This window comes from Crocodylus siamensis, chromosome 1 (assembly GCF_052110815.1).
Source record: "Crocodylus siamensis isolate JL-2025a chromosome 1, ASM5211081v1, whole genome shotgun sequence".
NCBI classification, from domain to species: Eukaryota; Metazoa; Chordata; order Crocodylia; family Crocodylidae; genus Crocodylus; species Crocodylus siamensis.
The window spans coordinates 269,394,381-269,413,973 of NC_143395.1; the positions used below are offsets into that span (position 1 = coordinate 269,394,381).

The 19,593-nt window shown below is 36.2% G+C and overlaps 1 protein-coding gene across 1 annotated transcript in view; it reads right to left on the minus strand.

Annotated features, from left to right (window-relative positions):
- Positions 1-19,593, minus strand: part of POLA1 (DNA polymerase alpha 1, catalytic subunit) — a 304,797-nt gene that overhangs the window by 156,123 nt on the left and 129,081 nt on the right. Inside the window, exons 31-34 of the mRNA XM_090062006.1 lie at positions 18,427-18,558; positions 14,781-14,955; positions 4,993-5,174; positions 2,842-2,973 (exon numbers count right to left, since the gene is read on the minus strand). Of these exons, the coding sequence (XP_089918132.1) occupies positions 2,842-2,973; positions 4,993-5,174; positions 14,781-14,955; positions 18,427-18,558 (621 nt within the window). The remainder of the gene's footprint in view (positions 1-2,841; positions 2,974-4,992; positions 5,175-14,780; positions 14,956-18,426; positions 18,559-19,593) is intronic.

Below are 19,593 nucleotides of genomic sequence, written 5' to 3' on the forward strand. Positions count from 1 at the left end.
TTGATTTGCCCTCCTACATTATGCATCTTTTTATAAAAAAAATTTTAAAAAGACAAAAAAAGACAAACAAGTAAATTGGTAGCTATTTATGAGCACTGTCATAACGGTGGGCAAGTAGATTTTGTACCTAGTAAAGTCGAGTTTGATAAATTTAAGGCATTCTGATAGAATAAAGGGGAAAAAATGAATAGTCTTAACCCTTAAAACCTGATTCAAAGCACACTGTAATAAACAGAAAAAGATTCTCACTCGTTTCAAAAGATTTTTGACCATGTTGTAAGAAATTATAAAACTTGGCACAGCTGCCTACCTAAAATGTAGCTAACTATATTTTTTGATTACAATAAAAGGCTCCTTTCCCACATGCTTATACTTCAGTAATATGTACAGTTTTACCCACAGACAAACAAAGCAATGTTTACCATACAAAACAAAATACAGAGATACAAATTAAACAATTTAATTTTCCTATTTTAAATGTATACGCGTCCGTCTGAAGGGCAGTCTTTCCTATAGGGGTCTGCTATACATAGTATCAAAAAGATTAATCAAATGTTTTGCTCATACTGTTTCTTCTCCTCAACTACTCCCATGTGTGTTGTTGTAGTTTATAAGATTATGTATCTATTAGCCCAAAATCCATTTGAAAATTTTCAACTCCAGCTGTTCCACAACTAGTATAAGTACTAGGTGGAAGAGAACCAATGCTCATGGCACCTGCCTATCTGTTATTCCAATTCAATGAGAGTTCCTTTTTCAAGACTAAATAGATCATCTCATTCAGAAGTCAGATCTGAAAGTACAGTCATCCCCCTAAGTCCTAAAGATTTATCACGACACCTAGCTATTCATATAACTCTTTTTAACCTCCAAAATATAGTCCAAATAATAAATAAATCTAACACCAAACTCATCTAACACCATATATACCTACCAGCAGACCTATCTATATTCAAAACACTCATTATTACATTGCTGTAACTTCCATTAGAGGGAGCCCAGTATGAACTTTTATTCAATCACCATTTGTATGGACCATGGAACACGATATTAAAAAAGGCAGAATATAATGAACCTTGCAATTAAGTTTTGTTGTTGTTTAAAATCAAATTGCAAGGTGTCATTGCTCATTACCTGATTGTATAATGATGGGGAACATGCCTATACTGAGATATTACCAACATGGACAGACAGAGTTACAATAGCTATTCTTTCTGCTTAACATGAGATCTGAAATCTGGATGTAATTTTACCCAATTAAAATACCTACCAACGTCTTCACCTTCTAAAGAAGTGACTAAATTTAACACTTTAAGGATCTATTGGGCTCCTTCTAAAAACAGGATCTTAAAATTCTTATTTACAAGTTCAGAAACTATCTGTTACTAGGAAACTTATCAGTGTATCAATACACAATATACAAATTTTTTAAACAATCCAAAAATGTAATATTACTTATCAATTATAACTAATATTAATATTTCTACTACTGTAATTTTCTGTAAACACGTTCTGTAATATTAAACAAAGTGAGATGTCAGTTTGCCAATGTAGTTATTCAAAGTTATATTGTTAAAGGCAGTCTCACTTTCTTCATTCAATTTTAGATACCAAGGGCCTTTTTTCAGAAATTAAGGGCATCTGAAATATCTATTTGCTTCCAGTGGAATATTGTGTGCTTACCAACTCTAAAAGCTAGGCCTGAAATTACATATCCAAAAAACTGAAGGACCTGGAAGTTTGAGGACACTTCCAAACATCTGAACTACAATGGCTATGTATAGCTCTAAAAATGAAATATCTATTTTAAAATGTATTTGTATTTTGAGCACATTAAACATATTAAGTGTAGCAGAGAAGTATATTTTTTCCTAACCAGCAACCATTAAAAAAACCTTAACGTTTAAAAAAATACCAAATTCTCTTACCTTCGGTCCCATGATCTATTTAATATTCATATTACTACCAGAAAGAAAAATGGGACATACATACACACATATTTCACTGAATGTACAATCAAACATACTTCAATTTATATTAAGATGGCCTGCGAGCTATAAAAAATAAACTAGTTAGTTGCAGGACACTTGAATACTCTGATAATTAAAGTAGCTGTTTCCAGCTTCATAAACTGAACACAAGAACTAAGCAATATCTCCTTCAATCTGTCTGTGACCCCTTACTGAAATTCTGAAGAGCTGAATTTCAACATTACACAGCCCTTCACACGCTATGGGACAGTGTGAAAACCATTGTGCTTGTAATGTGTTGGGTTTGAAAGCTAGACTGAAAGATGAATAACCGAAAGAGCAGTAATTTTTTTTCAACAATCCTTTAGAACATCCTTTGGACAAGGCCGGTTTTCTCGTATTAGTAGGCTGTTCATAATACAACATCTTGAAAAAATATCTGCTTTAAAGTTATTATTCAGCTCCCCACTTCATAGATTCCCACCCCTCGCCAAGTACAGTAATATATTTGAGTCAGTTCACTTTTTCTTAACATTTTAGAATATAAAAAACCCACTATGTTTGTAATATGGCTGACACCTAGTTTAAAATGCAAAACTTAAGATATTCTTATCTATCAGACATTTAGAGCAAAGAAGTTTATTATTACTATTTATGAGAAAAGGGTTTTTAAGTTAGAATTTAAGATTACTGATCAATTGTAATGAGAAGAAAAATCACCATATTAGTTATAGGGAAATGTATTTTTTCTTTTTCTTTCAGGTATTGTAAAGCACATTAAATAATGAGTAATTTCTGTCACAATATGAAAACTGAAAACCCATTAGAAACTTGCATTTAAAATTACGAAGAATAATTTCTGGATACTTACATTATAATATTTTTTTAGGTAACACCTAATATCCAAAAGTAATTTGTTGTTCATTTGTGTAACGTGGCAGAAAGGGAGCTCATTACATTCTTTCTTACTGCATTGTTGCAAGCTGGGTTCAAGAAACTGTCCCTGCCAAAAAAAATAAGGTTTAAAAACAAAATCCCAGGATACTAGGTACTTATGACAAGAAAATGCATATACAGTATACATAAAGACATGGACTTACAATACACAAACTATAAAAGTATACATATACACAACACAAATATACAAAATGTGCAAAAATACAACATATTTTAGAACCATAAATATCCTTGACGTGTGTTAGGTCCTCTCATTACATTTGGACACTCCCTCCTCTCCCTAAAGAATCATGTCCAACAAGACTCATAGACTTTTCACACTATCCTAAAACTAATGTCATCTGGAGAACTTACCAGATCACTAGCCTCAAGAGATTTTATTCAACTAGTGAATAAAATAAAGTAGTGAAATCTATGGCAAAAAATCAATCTCACTGAATGAGCCAGGCTTCTCATTTTATCAACTACACCAACATCCTGCCCATTCTAAGACTATTGATCAGTCTTAGAATGGCTGAAGATGTGCTTGCAAGAGTTTAAAACAATGCCATCTTTTTGTTTCAAGCTTATACTCATTAAAAGCAGAAATAATAAATAACCATTGTAGTTAAACACCATAGACTATATTGGATTGGTCTATCAGAATGTTCAAACATGTTTCTGTAATGGACTTTTTCTGATCCTAAGGGCCTGTGTATGCCTGAGGACAAGACTAAGGAGCATACCAATAACATATGGAATGTGTATTACATCCCAAAATAGATGTCATGTAGCAGTCTTAGTTCAGTGCTAGGTTCCCATGAATAAGACCGCTGAGCTCTGCTTAGTGGCATGCACCCAGTGCCACAGTAAGAACTTGTTTTAGGATGTAGCACACACCTGGTGGGCTTCAAGGTAGCACTCCTAATGGAGGCGGACTTTTGATGATGCAGACATGCCCTTGGAACTGACTATAGACAGCTGATGTTAAGCCAGTGAAATTTTCATGATCAATGAACTCCTCACATTATTATAACAGTTTGCGAGAGAGGTTTTTTCTGTTAAGACTTAAAGTCTATGCTTTTCTGATACATTCTAGCTGTATCCTCCACCCACAACACTAAGCAATTCCAGGTGGAAGAGATTTTAGAGCTTGACATCCGCTCTTCTACAGTTAGCCCATCTGCAAGTTGTCAAGCCTCTGTGCAATTAACTATCTTATTTACAGCTGTAATGAAGCAAAAGTCAAGGATTTACAAAGTATTGCTGATCTGTGTCTGTCTTTTCTTCTCACTTGCTTCCAGTAACTGCTTTGTTTTGATTCAAAAAAATGCAAAACATCTGCTGTTTGTCCAAATTAACTTAAAATAATTACTTTTAATTTAGATAAAAGATTTATTTGCTTTAATTTTCAAGGTTTCCATTATTCTGCAGCCTGCTAATTTGCCAATGACTAATACATGCATAACATCACAGTGGAGTTAAATACTTGGCTCTGTTTCAAGTTCTGATCCAAGGTCAGAGATACATTTTTTGGCAGAACTTCTTGACAGGAATGTACCCCTATGACTTTTTACGTCCAATATACAAAGACAGAAGGAAAGATAACAGAGAAAAACCTTTTGTCAAAAAGAAGGGAAGTGGGTTGTAAAAAGATAAACAGAGATTTTCAAAACCACTTTGTTCCAATTAATATGATTTAGGATTAAAAAAAAATGTCATTGCTACAGACAAACTTCATTAAATGGAGAATTGCAAGTTATTCAGGAGTTGAGATAAATACTAAAAATAAAAAAATGTGCTAACTACCACTTGTAAACCAAGGCAGTTAGATTAATGAAGCCAAATGGTCTGACACATGCTGCCAGACTACAGTATTCCAGACTACAACGTATAAATGTAAAAGACTTGAGCACTGACATAACAATCTCTCATCCAAAATTATCAACAAGAGTGTCTTCCCCTGCTTCAAATTCTAATAAGCTATATTTGAAAAGCTCTCCCTTCCCTCCTCCTCTTTTTTTTTTATCATGCAAAAACATTTTTCTTCCAAAGTGAAGTACAGAAATAAGAGATCAAAACTAACCGAACCATCAAAGACACTGTCATAAATGTTCTCTGTTCCACACTTTGGGCAGGGAAACTTGAATCTTTCACAATCCCTGTATTTCTCTTCATCAGTGAGCTGTGCTAAGCCACCAAGAAAAGCATCATTCTCTTCATCTTTATGATAATGATGATGGACTTTGAATTGGGAAGGATCCAGTCCTATTAATCAGAAATAAAAATTGCAAACAAAGACCAATGTGAACAATTCAGCTATGTTATTTTTTTTCCGGGTGGATTCAGCAGGAAGAAGAAAATGTAAATTCAGATAGTGAAAAATCTATATTCAAGAAAAGATTGCTAAAATATATATATACATACATTTTACAATTTTTAACCCAAGATGAAGTTTCATGTAAGATGAATAAAATCACTTATCTTTTTACACAAGATTGCTTTATAAATAAAACAAGCACACTGCATTATCTATCATGGGAGTATACAACAGAACATTTTGTTTCTGAGGAAACCACTCCTAGTGGATGGTTTTATTGTTATTTTCTTTTTAAGTTACATTGAAAATATTTCAATAAAATGTGCATCATTATTAAGAAACAGTCTTTAAATCAAAATGGTACCATTAAAACTGAAAACAGAGAATAAAAACCCCATTAAAGAAATGCGGGTGCACAGCTATTACCAACTCCTTCAAGTCCGTACACAACTGCCAACTCTGATTTCAATGCAGTGGTCGATTTCATTTTGGCTCAGTGGTTAACAGCATGTAGGTTTCAATCTAATGCAGTTGTTAAAATTCAGTAGTAGCATTTAAAAAGGTAGTACTGGAGACAAAACGTTTTATATTTGGTTGCCAGAACACAAGCATTTAAACAAATAAAGTCCTAAAACTACTGATTTCATAACCAAAAGAAGGAGGAAGGGTAATTTTTCTTAGCAATGCAATTGTCAATAGACTGCAGTGAATTCTATATTTTCGGCATGTTTTTAACAACATGCCTAATCATCATCATCATCTTTTTAATTTTTTTAAAGCAAGTGTGTATTTGATCTGTAACCTTCACTAGAATTAAAAATAAGAATCTAGATAAATGGCCATATCAAAATTTATATTCTAAGGAACACATGTGAGAAATGTTGAGGAACTATGGCTGAGTTTAAAATAAAAGAAAAACATCCAAGAAAAAAAGGATCCCCTGTAGAAATGTTTTATAATAAACTGAAAGTTTTTATAAAAATTAAAACAAGCAGTAAACACGTTCTCTTGTAAAGCGTGACAATAATCCAGCATTGTATTTAAGGAAGTTGAAAAAAGATTCACATTTAATTTAATTTCTTCCTTACAAAGACTTCGTTAACTTTACTCTACTTAGCGGAGGACATATAACATTCACAGAACTAAAAAAGTAACTCGACAAACATTTCCGTTAACTTATACCAGCAAACTCAACACCATTTTCTATGGAGTTTCACTATGTAAAAATACTCTATATTTATCATTTTCATAATCACTTTTTTTTTTAACAAAGTGCAAAATGACAGTTTAACCTATTTAATTTCAATTAAAAACCTCTTCTCTGTCACATATTTTTTCTTTTGATTATTGAACAATTACAGTACATAAAGGCTAATATTCTATACCATGTAGACTCTTGCACAGTATAAACCTCACATTAATAGGAATGTTCTATTTTGCCCATGGTCCCTTGAGAGAGACAGCATGTTTTGTCAAATAAATCAGTGAGTATATTTTTTAACAAGGCAAGACATTCTGCAACAGACTTGGTAGATAAGTTTTAAATAAAACTTTTATCTCTCCTCTTTAACACTTTCTTTAACATTTAAGATTTTGTCTTAAGGAAAAAAAGCACTAAGACATATTTTATTTCAGAAAGAAGGCAATAAGGATCTGATATGAACTGTAAAAAGTGACTATTATGTAAAAGATGGCCACAAGTATTTTAGAGGTGCCACAATAAATTCCAGTCCAAAATGCATTTTCAATTCTTTCTGAAAATATATTTGACTGTACTTCTAGAATAAATTATACTAAATAAAACTGAAAGAAAATCATATTTTGCCCTTTCTGAAGAGGGGGATGGTGGTACAGGAAAAGGGAAATGGGTAAAAACTAAAACAAATTAATAACCTAGCTCCACATTTTAAAGTTGAAAACTACTTCACTATATAACATTATTAGCTAGTAGGTGCAGCAAAGCCACACAGGAATTAGGGTGAGGAATTTAACAAGGAATATAAGAACACACAACTTTCAGCATGCAAAAAGTCCCACTGAAATTAATGGGATAACAAGTGCTGTAAAGCAGGTTCCTAGCTTTATTACCTTGCTGTACTGGGGCCTATATTATCTATTACTTCCTTTCATGGATGATTACTTGGTTCACTTAATCCATTTCAGCACACTAACCTGCAAACTCTCATTGGAGGGCAGATTATCCTATTTATCACACAAAATTTAGCCTAAAATATCCAAATAGATAGGAAAATGTTCCTCTTGCCTTTGTATCACTTTTTAAAAATGAAAGAGCCCAAGAATTGTAAGTAATAAAAGCTTATCTTTTCATAATACTGAAAAAATAAGATGTGCTTCCTAAATATTTCAGACTTACAAGAGAAGTTTTAAGTATGAAGGTATAATCACTAGATGCTATGCATTACGGATCAACTTAACCTTAAAAAGGTAAAAGTATGAATGCATGATTTAAAAAGAATATACTCCTTTAGAAACTAAAAAATGATGAAAAACTCATGACATTTACTATTATGTGACCGAGATGTACACAAAGAGAGAAATCTGGAAGTTGCCACTGAGCACGATAATACAACTGTTAGAACCTTCAGTGAGTAACCAGAAAAAAAAAATTAAAGCATTTAATAAACAGACAAAACTTCAAAATATTTTAGTGCATTTTAGTTGAAACTTCTGCAGGTGCCTTTTGGGAGTAGGGATTCCCTCCTCCAGACTACAAGCAGTGAACATGCACAAGCCACAAATGTCAGATGAAACTTCAATTTTCCAGGCAACTCCTAGAGGTAGCTAAATAGATTTATCAATTTCCATAAATTACTTAGGTTTTTTTTTAATTGAGTTTAGCCTAACTCCTATATACCTTTACTGGAAGATATGCATGCTGAAAATTTTATCTGCTTATGTCTTTGCTTATTAGAGGTTTTGTAAAACAAAAGGAAAAGAGTATCTGGTACTGCCACCTAGAGGTTAGGAACGTGAATTTCTATTAAAATCCCATGGAGCATAAATGGAAGCAAACACACTTTAATTACAGAATTATTCTGATTAACCAAACCCCACCAAGTGTGAACTCTAAACAATTTTCTTAACTGAAGAGATAATGACAAAGAAGTCCCTAGTATAAAAATTCCCAACTAGATAACACAAACTTTAAATAATTTAGTTAAAATAAAGGGACATTGTACTAAGTAAATTGCTTGAATAGGAATCCTAAAAGACAGTTATGTATAGTCAAAACACTGGAATGGCTAAAAACATAATCTGGTTAGAAAAGTGGAAAAGATGTCAATATTCTTTTACTATGCCCAAATAAAACGCTGTAACATCATGAATCTGAGATAGAACATACCACTTCACATATTCAGTCCCTCTCTATAAAAGTAGGAAGGGTTAATTAAAAATTGATGATCTAATATACTTATGTAAAGTATTCTCTCTTATTGGGCCAATCTGTATATTTAGTAGAGATTTTAGTCAAGCTTTCAGGCATCCGGCATACTCCCCCAGCTTGATGCCCAAAAGCTTTTCTGACATCTCACAGAACTATATAAGGTGGTCCAATACTTCACCTCACAAAAGCTGGTGGTTCTCACATCCTATACCATCGCAGCTCCACCACCTCCACTTCTTTCAGATATTTAAAAAAATGTGCTTAGTACACACCAAGCAGTAAACGTAGTTAAAAGAAAGATTAAATAACTTGCGTTCCAAACACACACGTGCACACACATACAGACCCTCCTCTAAGTTACAAATCCCCATTTCAAGCAAAAGCCTGCACCTCATTAACAAATTCTGACCATCAAGACCACATAAAGGCATTATACAATAGAGTTCCTTTCACTTTACAGAGGAGGTCAGCCACCTACAGCCTGCAAGGCAGATGTGGCCTGCCAAGCAATTTCATCCAGCTCCCAAAACCCAGATATTGGTGTTGGGAGAAAAGCCGTGGTGTTTACCATTAGCAACAATTAACCAGCAGCTGGGTTGGAAGTGCCAGACTATTTCAGCCTGCCACTCCTAAAAGGTTGCTGACCTTTACTTTACAGCATCAAGAGCTCTGAATCTGTTGTTAGCTCACATTTCTCATCTGGTCTCTGCAGTGAAGATACTGTGGAATGCAAGGTTACCCAGTAATGTATGTACATTGTATAGATGAACAGGTCTTTTTAATTAAGGCTGAAGTAACCAGAATTTATTAAACTGCTCCCACACTCTGTGGTTGACTAGCTACACATTTTGTCAGGCAGTTAGTTTGGAAATTGCTATTATAAATACTTTGAAACTGTATCTTTTCTATTTAAAAGAGATTTGTGAAATTATTTTGGTAACTCAAACCAATGGTTTTCTTCTACCCAAAAGAGTCATAGGCAGAAGCCTACCAAAAATAAAATATCTCCTATCAAACCTATGCAGTATTATTAGCCTAACAGAGATTACTGTCCTGACTTTTCTAGACTTTACAGGATACATACAGGATTGCTCAAAATGTCAAGCATTAACAATATGGGACCAGTATCTGGGTGAGCTTAGGGATAATGGAATCTCTCTCAGGGACATTATATGGGCACAGGAAAATTCCCATTTATACAGCAAAATACTTTACATAATTTACAGTTGTAGGCTCTAAACAACAGTACAAACTAAAAATACCCATATCACAACCAAACAGCCAAGATGCACTTATATTGTTAAGGCAGGTTAACACTAGAAACCATTTGTTGATTTAGAAATATAAGAGTAGTTAGTCTATAAGATGTCATGCCCTGCCTTCTTAGAAATATCAGTTCTGGGTTTTGTTGATTTCTTCCAACAAAAGCCCTAAAGTAGATAAAATTACACCAACAGGCACTTTCTTTTTGCCAAGATAGTTTTTTTAACTTGCAAAATTGTACAAAACTATCCTGCGTAACTAACTTTACTGCATACCACAATGTGAGTCCTAAATTTCTACCTGTTGCTTACATTATAATATACATATATTAACTACATAAATGGCGCATACAGACGTTCAGGGAGGCTAGAGGGAGATTAGATAGAGTTAAAAATGGCCACCCGATCTAAGGTAAATTGGGATGGGGAGGGCTCATGGGGCAAGCATGCTGTGGGGGGGAGGGCGGGTTGGAGGGTTCACAAGAGCAGGCAGGATCCACAGAATGGATTGGGAAGGCAGGCAGGTCTGCCAAGGGAGGGAGGGGTCTGCAAGGGTGTTAGTGTGGTCTGGGACTGCTTGGTCAAAGGGGCTCATAAGGTCCGCCAGAGGGTGCAGAGCTCTCTCGCCCACTCCCTGGAACCAGGGGCTATTTTTAGCACCCAACCGACCCATCAAGCTGACCCCCTTCATCCTACCCAGTCCTCTACCCACCCTGATTTACTTGCTCAGCTCCTGTCACTGGCAAATGCTGGTAAAACTGGCACCAGGAGTAGCCTGCAGGATGAGAGGTTTGGCAGGCTCAGGAAGGGCTGGCTAGTCCATGGGAAGTTGTCTGTCTTGGGAGGGAAGTGTCTGGATAACCTGATACTAGGTAGAGGGTAGGAGGAGTGCAGCCCCAGAGCTTAGGCCAGCAGGTGGGTTTTCCCAGCCCTGGGGCTGTGCTGGAAACTGCTCAGAAGTTCAGGACAGTTAGATGGCCAATTTGATCTAAGTTAGGTGTACCTTGAAGGTAGGGTTAACTTAGATCAGGTCAGACATTTCAGACCGATCTAACTGTTCTGAACTTCTGTACAATTTGAACTTAGATCTACCTAACTAATATAAGGTCCAGACCTGGGTGACCTAAGTTAGATCAGGTGGTCATTTTTAACATGATCTAACCTCCGCAAATGTCTGCACCTAGCTCAAGTACAGGCCTCAAGTACCTGTATAGCCTCAAACTGCTCAAGTGCATGGCATCTTTCAGCCCCACTGTCTACTCTGTAATGCAATTGCACCCAGGTTAATTACATTAAAAATGATGAAGGGGAAGCAGCTCAACCTTTGAAAATGATGGAAGCTATGCAATTTTGTGGGGCTGCTCATACAGTGCTGTGTAACCGACAGTGTGTCATAACTGATGAGCGTTGCTTACGTTAATTTCACGTAAGTGCATTCTCTGGATACATGCAGTCACAGGTCTATCCATGTAACAAAAGCAAAACCTGTTAAGATTAATACTCATAGTTTTAGCCACAGGGCTTTATTTTTTCCTAGCAGAGTAGCCATTAGTAAAGGAATAAATGTTTGAGAGCATTATACTGAAGACTATTCTACATGGCAAGGGGCTGCACCTTCTTCACACCCCACATCTGTTAAGGAAGAAATCTGCCCATGAAATGATGAGTGTTTACTGATAGTGAAGAAGTCATCACTTCTCTCTAACAGCCAAACACATCTGAAAAAACATTAATATAAATGTTCTAGTATGCCTTGTCTTTTTGTGCTGTTCAACACCAGGCAGCCAAATTATCTGAACGGATTGTCTTTTGTGCATAAAATTTAAGGATCTTATCCATAATGAAGGCAAAATCCATCCTTTATTCATCATATTTTGAATTTGGATTGCCCCTTGATTCGGAGTAAGATGGAAGTTCTTCTTGAAATGAAGACGGACACTATTGTTAGGGGAATTCTTCAGGGTGAAAAGAAATAAAACAGAAAATGCTGCAATTTCTCTCAGCTTTCTGGGTGAAGCAATCACATTCAAAATGACACCTTCACCAAAAAGAAGTTGAGCGGTCATTAAGTAAATACAGGTCTTATATACTTTTGAACATCATTAAGCTTCAAAAGCAGAGAGAACACCACAGAAAGTGAACATGACAGAATTTGAGCTTCCGTTGTTGGCTACTCTACAAAAAGCACCTTATGAAGGGATAAGATCCCAAGGGACAATATGAAGTAGATCCTAAGACAGCAATAAATAGGTTTTGACCTTTTGAAAATAGTGTTCTCTCTCTAAATTAATTTATTTACTCTGGGACCATGGATAACAATTTAATCTGATCATCCAATATTTTTCTTACTAGACTGTAAACAACCAAAGTGGGGAAGAGACAGTGATTTTCAGGAACACTGAACTTGACTCTCTCTAAAAGATTAATCAGACTTCCTACAAAATCCAAAGATAAAGACAAACTATCATCAAGATCCTAATAAATAAATATTCTTTAGCTAGCTTTCTACATACTGTGAATTTATTTAAATATCCATGGACTGAGGCTCCATTCTCCATCATTTAGGTTGGAAGGGTTGAATGTGTCTGCTGTGATACTGAATTTACCAGTTTCATATGTGCATGGGTGTAAAGACAACAGCAATGTTTTCCCATTTCTTCCTCTATGGTTGAGGTGGCATACTGAATGTAGCATAGAAAAAGGAACTGTTTCATATAAAGTAGGAGACTTGAAAATGTTCCTTGATCTTTGCATCTAGTTCAGGGGATCCCAACCCTTTTAGGCTGAGGACTGCATTTTTAAGCTGCGGACCAGAAGTGACCATAGACCAGCAAATTGTAGACCAGCAGCGATCAGCAAACTGTGGGCAGGCAGCCAACCCTTTTTTATATTCAGTATAAAAAAGGGTTGGTTGCCAGTCCGCAGTATGCTGGTCACTTCCAGTCTGTAATTTGCCGGTCCGCAGTTACTTCTGGTCTGGCAGTCAGCCCTCCTGCAGACCAGCAGCCAAACCTTCATGGCCTGGCACTGGGCTGCAGCCTGGGGGTTAGGAACCCCTGGTGTAGTTCATACTGCATTTCTCATTAAAATGTTGTAAATCAGACCAAAACAGTGGAATACCATGAGAGGTAAACAAGATCAAATTCACTGGATATTGCATTTTACTGAAATTTTTCAAAATGGAGGACTGGTCTTCTGAGAGGAAAGTTCTTGGACAATTTATAGGGTTAGAGGAAAACAGGGCTTAAGGCACTAGGTAGAACAAAAACCCATTAAACTGACAGCCCAAAAGACTTGATTGGTGAACAGAACAAACTAGAGGGACATCCTAATCACTGTAGAAAAAAACATTTTCTGATGCCTTTCAAAGAAAATATATGGCCATCACAACTATCATAGGAAGGTCCCAGAGTAACTAGACTCTGATTAGATTACTCAAGGATTCACAACTTTGACTACTTATGGAAGAATAATATCTATCCTATTATGCAGGACCCTGAAAAAAACTATGCTCCCATTAGCCAACTCAGTTTAAATGTTACAGATGAAGTTTTGCCAACATCAAAATAAGAAAACTTCAGGTGCCTGAAGAGATCAAACTGAACACATCTGGTTGTTATTTCTGCTCAGAGGCCACAATAGTTGTACATATATGTTCTGGTCTCGAAGAACTAAAGATACCTACAATACAGATATGATACTAGACCAGAAAAGAGATTCCATCTTGAATTTACTGCACCGCAAAAAGTGTATGTATTTAATGGATGATCTTAAGTTATGTTCCGTTTTTAATATCTGACCATTTCATTTAGGTACCTAAATAGGAGTTTAGTTCTCCTGAAAATCTGCCTCATCTATGGATGTTGAGCATTTCTAAATTCTAGTCAGAAATCTGTAATGATAGCACAATAAAGTTTGAGAATCGTCTCCTTGCTTCATTAAATAAATGGTTACGTCAGAAACAACTTTAAATGCTTTACCTACGTGACCATCACCCAAATGTCAAGTTCCCTCAATAATAGAATCATTATTTTTTTTAATTTTGTATTTTTTGACATAGGAGTCCCAGATCTCACTTACCATTAAGAGCTCATAACTATTTATTACTCGTGCCTAGGAAATATTTTTTCTAATAGATGTATATGTAGTCATGTTTTCAATGATTGTATGAAAAATAAACCTGATTTTAAGGAAGATTTGTGAGCAACTTTCAAATTTTTGGTATTTTCCCCTCTAGATAGGAAACTACTGCAAGGGAAAGGGATGTCTTTCTGTATGTGTCAGGGTAGAAAAAAAGTGACCTCTATTACTTTTGAAATCTTCTAAAGAAAAAAGTCTTCCAAGAAAAGGAGCATCCACCCCTCACAGGCTGAATGAAAACTAGCAATTCTATATTTTATTGTTCTATATCTGAAAAAGGATGTCCTTTTGTTAGAGTCTAAAAAGATCAAAGCTTGAATATCTATTTTTTTCTGGAAAGATGCCAGAGTGTGCTTAGTTCATAACTGCTTTGCATGTTTTAGCAATTTAAAGAAAATCTTGGGAAGATACAATATTGTTGACATTTGTCAACATTCCACTTCTAATTCAGAGCTAGCTTATGCAATTTTCATCCGTGGTAAAAGAACAAAACAAAACAACCCCCCCCCCAAGCAAATAATTCCACTACAGTTTGTGGATCCACTCATGCAAATAAGCATACAATCAGATCCTCGTTAATATGCTTTTTATGCACTGGGCAGGACAACTGTTTTTCCCCATCAAAGACTGATCTGGAGAAAGACTGATCTGGAGATTCAATAGTCCTATTAAGAAGTGGCACACATTACTTTCCCTCACTGCCTCTCCTAGAGTTCTTAAGATTAAAGGAAGTTTCTGATACCTACCTAACCATGTTGCAATGAGAACAGAATCAATTCCATCTATGGGCTCGCAAATTCGAGCCACTACTGGGTGTATTTGTTGCGACAGGTAGTATTGAGTATCAATAGTAAGATTTTCTTGTTTCTGCAGCTGTTCTGGAGCATATGCTCTCTGGCTGGCACTCAGATTTGATCCATCCTAAAAGGGACATAAACAGACAGACTATATAAAAGCCACATCCACGCTGGAGGTCAAATTAGACTTTAAGCTTTGTAACGGTTTAAAAAAAACAAACTTATCCAACAGAATCTACTTTACATATATAATTCAAGTTCAATGAAAATAGGGAAAACATATTACATAATTGTTGCTGGTATCAACCATCAAGTTCAAGACTGCAAATACATATTGCATTATTGGAACCTATGAGTGTGGTCAGTAAGAGTAGACAAAGTAAACAGTCCCATCTGTCAATTCCAAAATACTAAATGAAAACATACTGTAACCATTCCTCAGGTTAAAACTATGCAGAGGTCATGCATTCTAGATCACCTTACATTAGACAAGGTGCACTTATCACTCCACATAACCAGCAGATTCCAAATCATGGTAAATTTGCTAAAATATAAATTAATTGTCCAGTAGTTTTGGAGCCGTGAGCCAATGCAATCCAGCTCAGGGCCACCGCAGGCTGGGGCTACCAACCCGGTCTGCTACTGCTGCTTCATCCCACTGCAACACAGCATGCACCCAGCCCGCAGCTCCATGAGCCAGATCCAATAGACCTGCAGCTAGATCCAGCCTGTGGGCCGTAAGTTGCCAACCCATGGTATAGCCAGGCAAAAGATACAACACAAAATGAAGCAACTGTAAGAGAAGTTAAGAAATCAAGACTATTTTGGTCAGAAGTTTATACATGAATAAAACTGGGTTATTGGAGTAGAAACCAACATGCACTAAAACTCCAGTGGGGGGAGACAGGAGGAGAAACCAAATATTTTCAGGAAGATGCATCTTAAATCTGAAAAGTACATATGCTTGTGGGAAAAGTTAATTTTTTAACAAATGCCAATTAAGATAGGCATAACTGAGCTGAAAATAGAAGCTGTAGTTTTAATAAGTAACAGGTGTTGGGAATAAAGCATAAGGGGATTTACCTCAACCAGCTCACTACATTTACCTGTATGAATTCTAGGATTTTATCTAGTACATCTTGCCCAGTAGAATCATGGCCCCAATGTCTTTTGTTTAATCAGGGTCATCAGTCTTTGTTTACTGATAATGTTTTTTTACTCAGAGCAGAGCTAAAACTTTATTGTTCTTTCTAATAAGGAACACTTTATAAAATTCAAAACAAAATTAACTTTGACTATTCAAAAGCATCCGGCTGTTTTGCAAAAATTATTGTCATGTGATGACTTCAGCTCCCTTCTCTCACCAATTACATTCTTCTTCACCATTGTCTCGTCTCAGCCATGCCCATTTTCCAGCTTTCATCAGCTCCACAATCTTCCCTATGATGGGCTGAGCATAGACATTAAATTGAAAATAGTATTTTTTTTAGTGTTTAAACAGAAAAAAATGGACTGAAACAGAGGTCCACTATAGGTAATCACTTTTCCAGTTCTGCTGCTTTGAACACTGAAAATATCCAGTACGTTATAGTCTGCAAGATTCATATTTATTTTACTACAAATCCAAAGTGTAGAAAATTTCACACATTATCCTGGTGACTGTAGGGTATATGTATTTATATGTTGTACTTCATATAAAAAGCCCCAAATTAAAAGATTATTTATATTGTGAAGTCAAGTACCCAATGCTAGGAAATGCCAGAGCTTACGCTGCTCGATACAACACAATTCTGCCCTCTAAGAATTGTGTATTTAACAGAGAATTCTGATACAGCTTTTAATTGACATGTTTAATCTTCCTCTTGTCCAACTTCCCTACTTCTTTGACTGCATAATATGGTAACTGATCAGTAGTCAATAATTCTCCTATCAGAAGAGGCAGCCCTGCTGCGGTCTGTACAAGCCTTGATACAGATTCTGGTTTTAGGCCATGTTACTTCAATACAAATCAAACAGTTACACAGGTAGGAGTTAGTGGCACTGTGTAAAGCAGTCATCCCCAACCTTTCTCCTGGTGGGCTGAATTGGCAGTGCCCAGTCCATCCATGGGTCAGATCCAGCCAGTGCTCCCGATCAAGCATGGGCATGATGGGCACCATCCGGCCACACAGAGGCAGGAGGCAAGCCAGCCTCAATGCAGCCCTGCAAGGGAGAGGAAAGGGGCATGGCCTGGCTCTGGAGGTGGAAGGGAATATGACCTGGTCCCATGGGGAAGGAAGGGGGCATGGCCAAGCCCCAATCCAGAAGTGGTGGGGGACAGTCCAGCCCTGCGGGGGACAGAGACCAACTTGGCTCTAACCAGCCACACAGGGAATGGGATTTGGGAATTTGGTAGGGGGAAAGATGGCCACAGTAATAGCTGTTGCTCTCCCGCTGCCAAATTTCTGGACCCATGGGAAGCCCTACAATGGCTCCACAAGTCGCATTTGGCCTGTGGGCCGAAGGCTGAGTTTCCATGATGTAAAGAATTGATTATCAAACAAAAATGCAAAGGATGGCCTTATTTACTTTAACCCTAAAGACTGTAGCCTCAAAGAATATGCAGAATTCATCACCCAGACAGACATGTAGGCATGAAAAAAATGTTGGCCCAACAGCCAAGTCATTATAGAGAAACCCAGTCATTACTCTAGAAACCTGCCAGGATGCCACCTTAGCACTAGGTAAAAACTGATGTGAGCTAAAGGCATCAGGCAGAGCCTGAAGAAAGCCTATTCTATGAAATGAAGCCACTGCTACCAAAAATGGCCTTCCATTAAGCAACCGCATATACATGCATGCACTTGAAACAAGTACATGTGCATCTGCACACACAGCCTTGGCCAGTGCTGAAAAGCAGCTAAGGCTGGGACTTGAGAAGAAAGGTCCCCTGTTGAAAGCTATTTTACAGCCAACAATCAAAGAAGAATAAATTGGAAACTTATAAAGTAACCAGTTCTGGTATAATCATTTCAAGAAGAAAGTTGAAAAGTTGGAAGGGGCTCAGAGAAGACCCAATGGAACAATTAACAGATTAAAACCCACCTCATAATGAAAGACATAAGGAACTCAAATTTATTTTGCTTAGAGGTAGTCGAGAGATGACTATGCTGGGAACAGAAACATGAAAATAGAGGCCTATACAATCTAATAAAGCAAGGAGACAGAAAGATCCAGTAACAAAGACAAAGCACAGTTGGTCATTAACCACTGAAATAAACTTACCAAGGTCCATAATAGAAAGTCCTTTACTGGGAATATTTTAATCATACTTGGTCCTCTCTTTAAACAAATGCTTTATACTCAAGCAGAAATTAATACAGGGAAGTCCTAAGGTCTGGATCATGCAAATGAACAAAGCATCATCACAATGGTCTTTCTGATCTTATAAACCATTGTCATATTTAATGCATACATAACTTAATAGTCCTCCTTTAAAATTCAGTACAATTATCAAGATAAAGGAAGTCTGTTTTCCTAGGAGCTGAGCAGACTTCATCTTCCGTCTCCCAAAATCTCACAAATGGTATTTAGCCGTAAGTCACAACATTTTTACCTGACAGATGACATACGACACTGTATCGCCTGATTTCACCTTTCGGCCTCCCTGAGAGTTTATCCACATGGCAACATGCACATGTGGCAAGCTTTTTTTGTCAGGATAATCTTGAGGATCTTTTGTCAATGCCTAAAAGATCAAAGCAAGATATTTCTTTGAGAAAAACATACTAATGACATGCCACACAACTCTATGCAGTAAAAAAAAAAAGGCAGTGTTAAAAGTAGCTAACTTCATCATCCTTCTATGTTCACCAGACAGCATATACAGAGCACGGCATACATCCAAAACACTAAAAATAGCGATCATCTTTCCAACATGTCAGGTTTTACATGCAAGTTTTTTTTGGGGGGTTCTATTGTAAGAATGTCCTGTGATTTAAAAATTACTATCTGAAAAACAAAGACATAATAAAAACTCAAGCATAGTCAAAAATAACCAGAATTGTTAAAAACTGAATTTAATACAAAATTTGAAAGAATACTGGTCTGTGACTGCAAAGGCTAATTCTAACTATAAAAGTAATACCTAATACACTTTGTAACGAATGTGTTAAAGCGTTTGGGTTTGAATATTTTCAGGTTTTGAATATTCTCATACATTCAACATCATCTAGAATTTCACCATTAAATGTTTTTCCTTTCATTTCTATAATTATTTCATTTTTCAAATTCATTATTGCCATGCTCATCTGCAATTTTATCAGTATAATTTGTCAAGGTGTTTAACACTTAATATTTCAAAAGCAATAAAATACCAGAGTATGCAGTAATTAAACAGGAGATAATTTCTTGTTTCAAATTACAACTAAAACTAAGTGCTAGTACAATATTTGTAGACATGTTGGTCCTCAAGAAAAAGGCAGACAATAACTTTTAATAAAGATAAGCTGCCTATATTAGTACCAACATGAAAGCTTGCAAGTTTTCATTGCTACTTTATTCACCATTAACTTGTGCACCAGAAAGCAATCCAGTAAAGACAATGATGTTGTGGAAAAGCTGGGATAGAAAAGTCACTTCCCACATTGGGGTAGGACCAGATATACAGAAAGAAATAAAATATGGTTATACAGTAAATATAAATGGGTAACTACTTCATTAAAATACTTAGGGGTAACTCTTACTTAAAAAATGGCAGGACTTTTACAGTTATAATTGCATT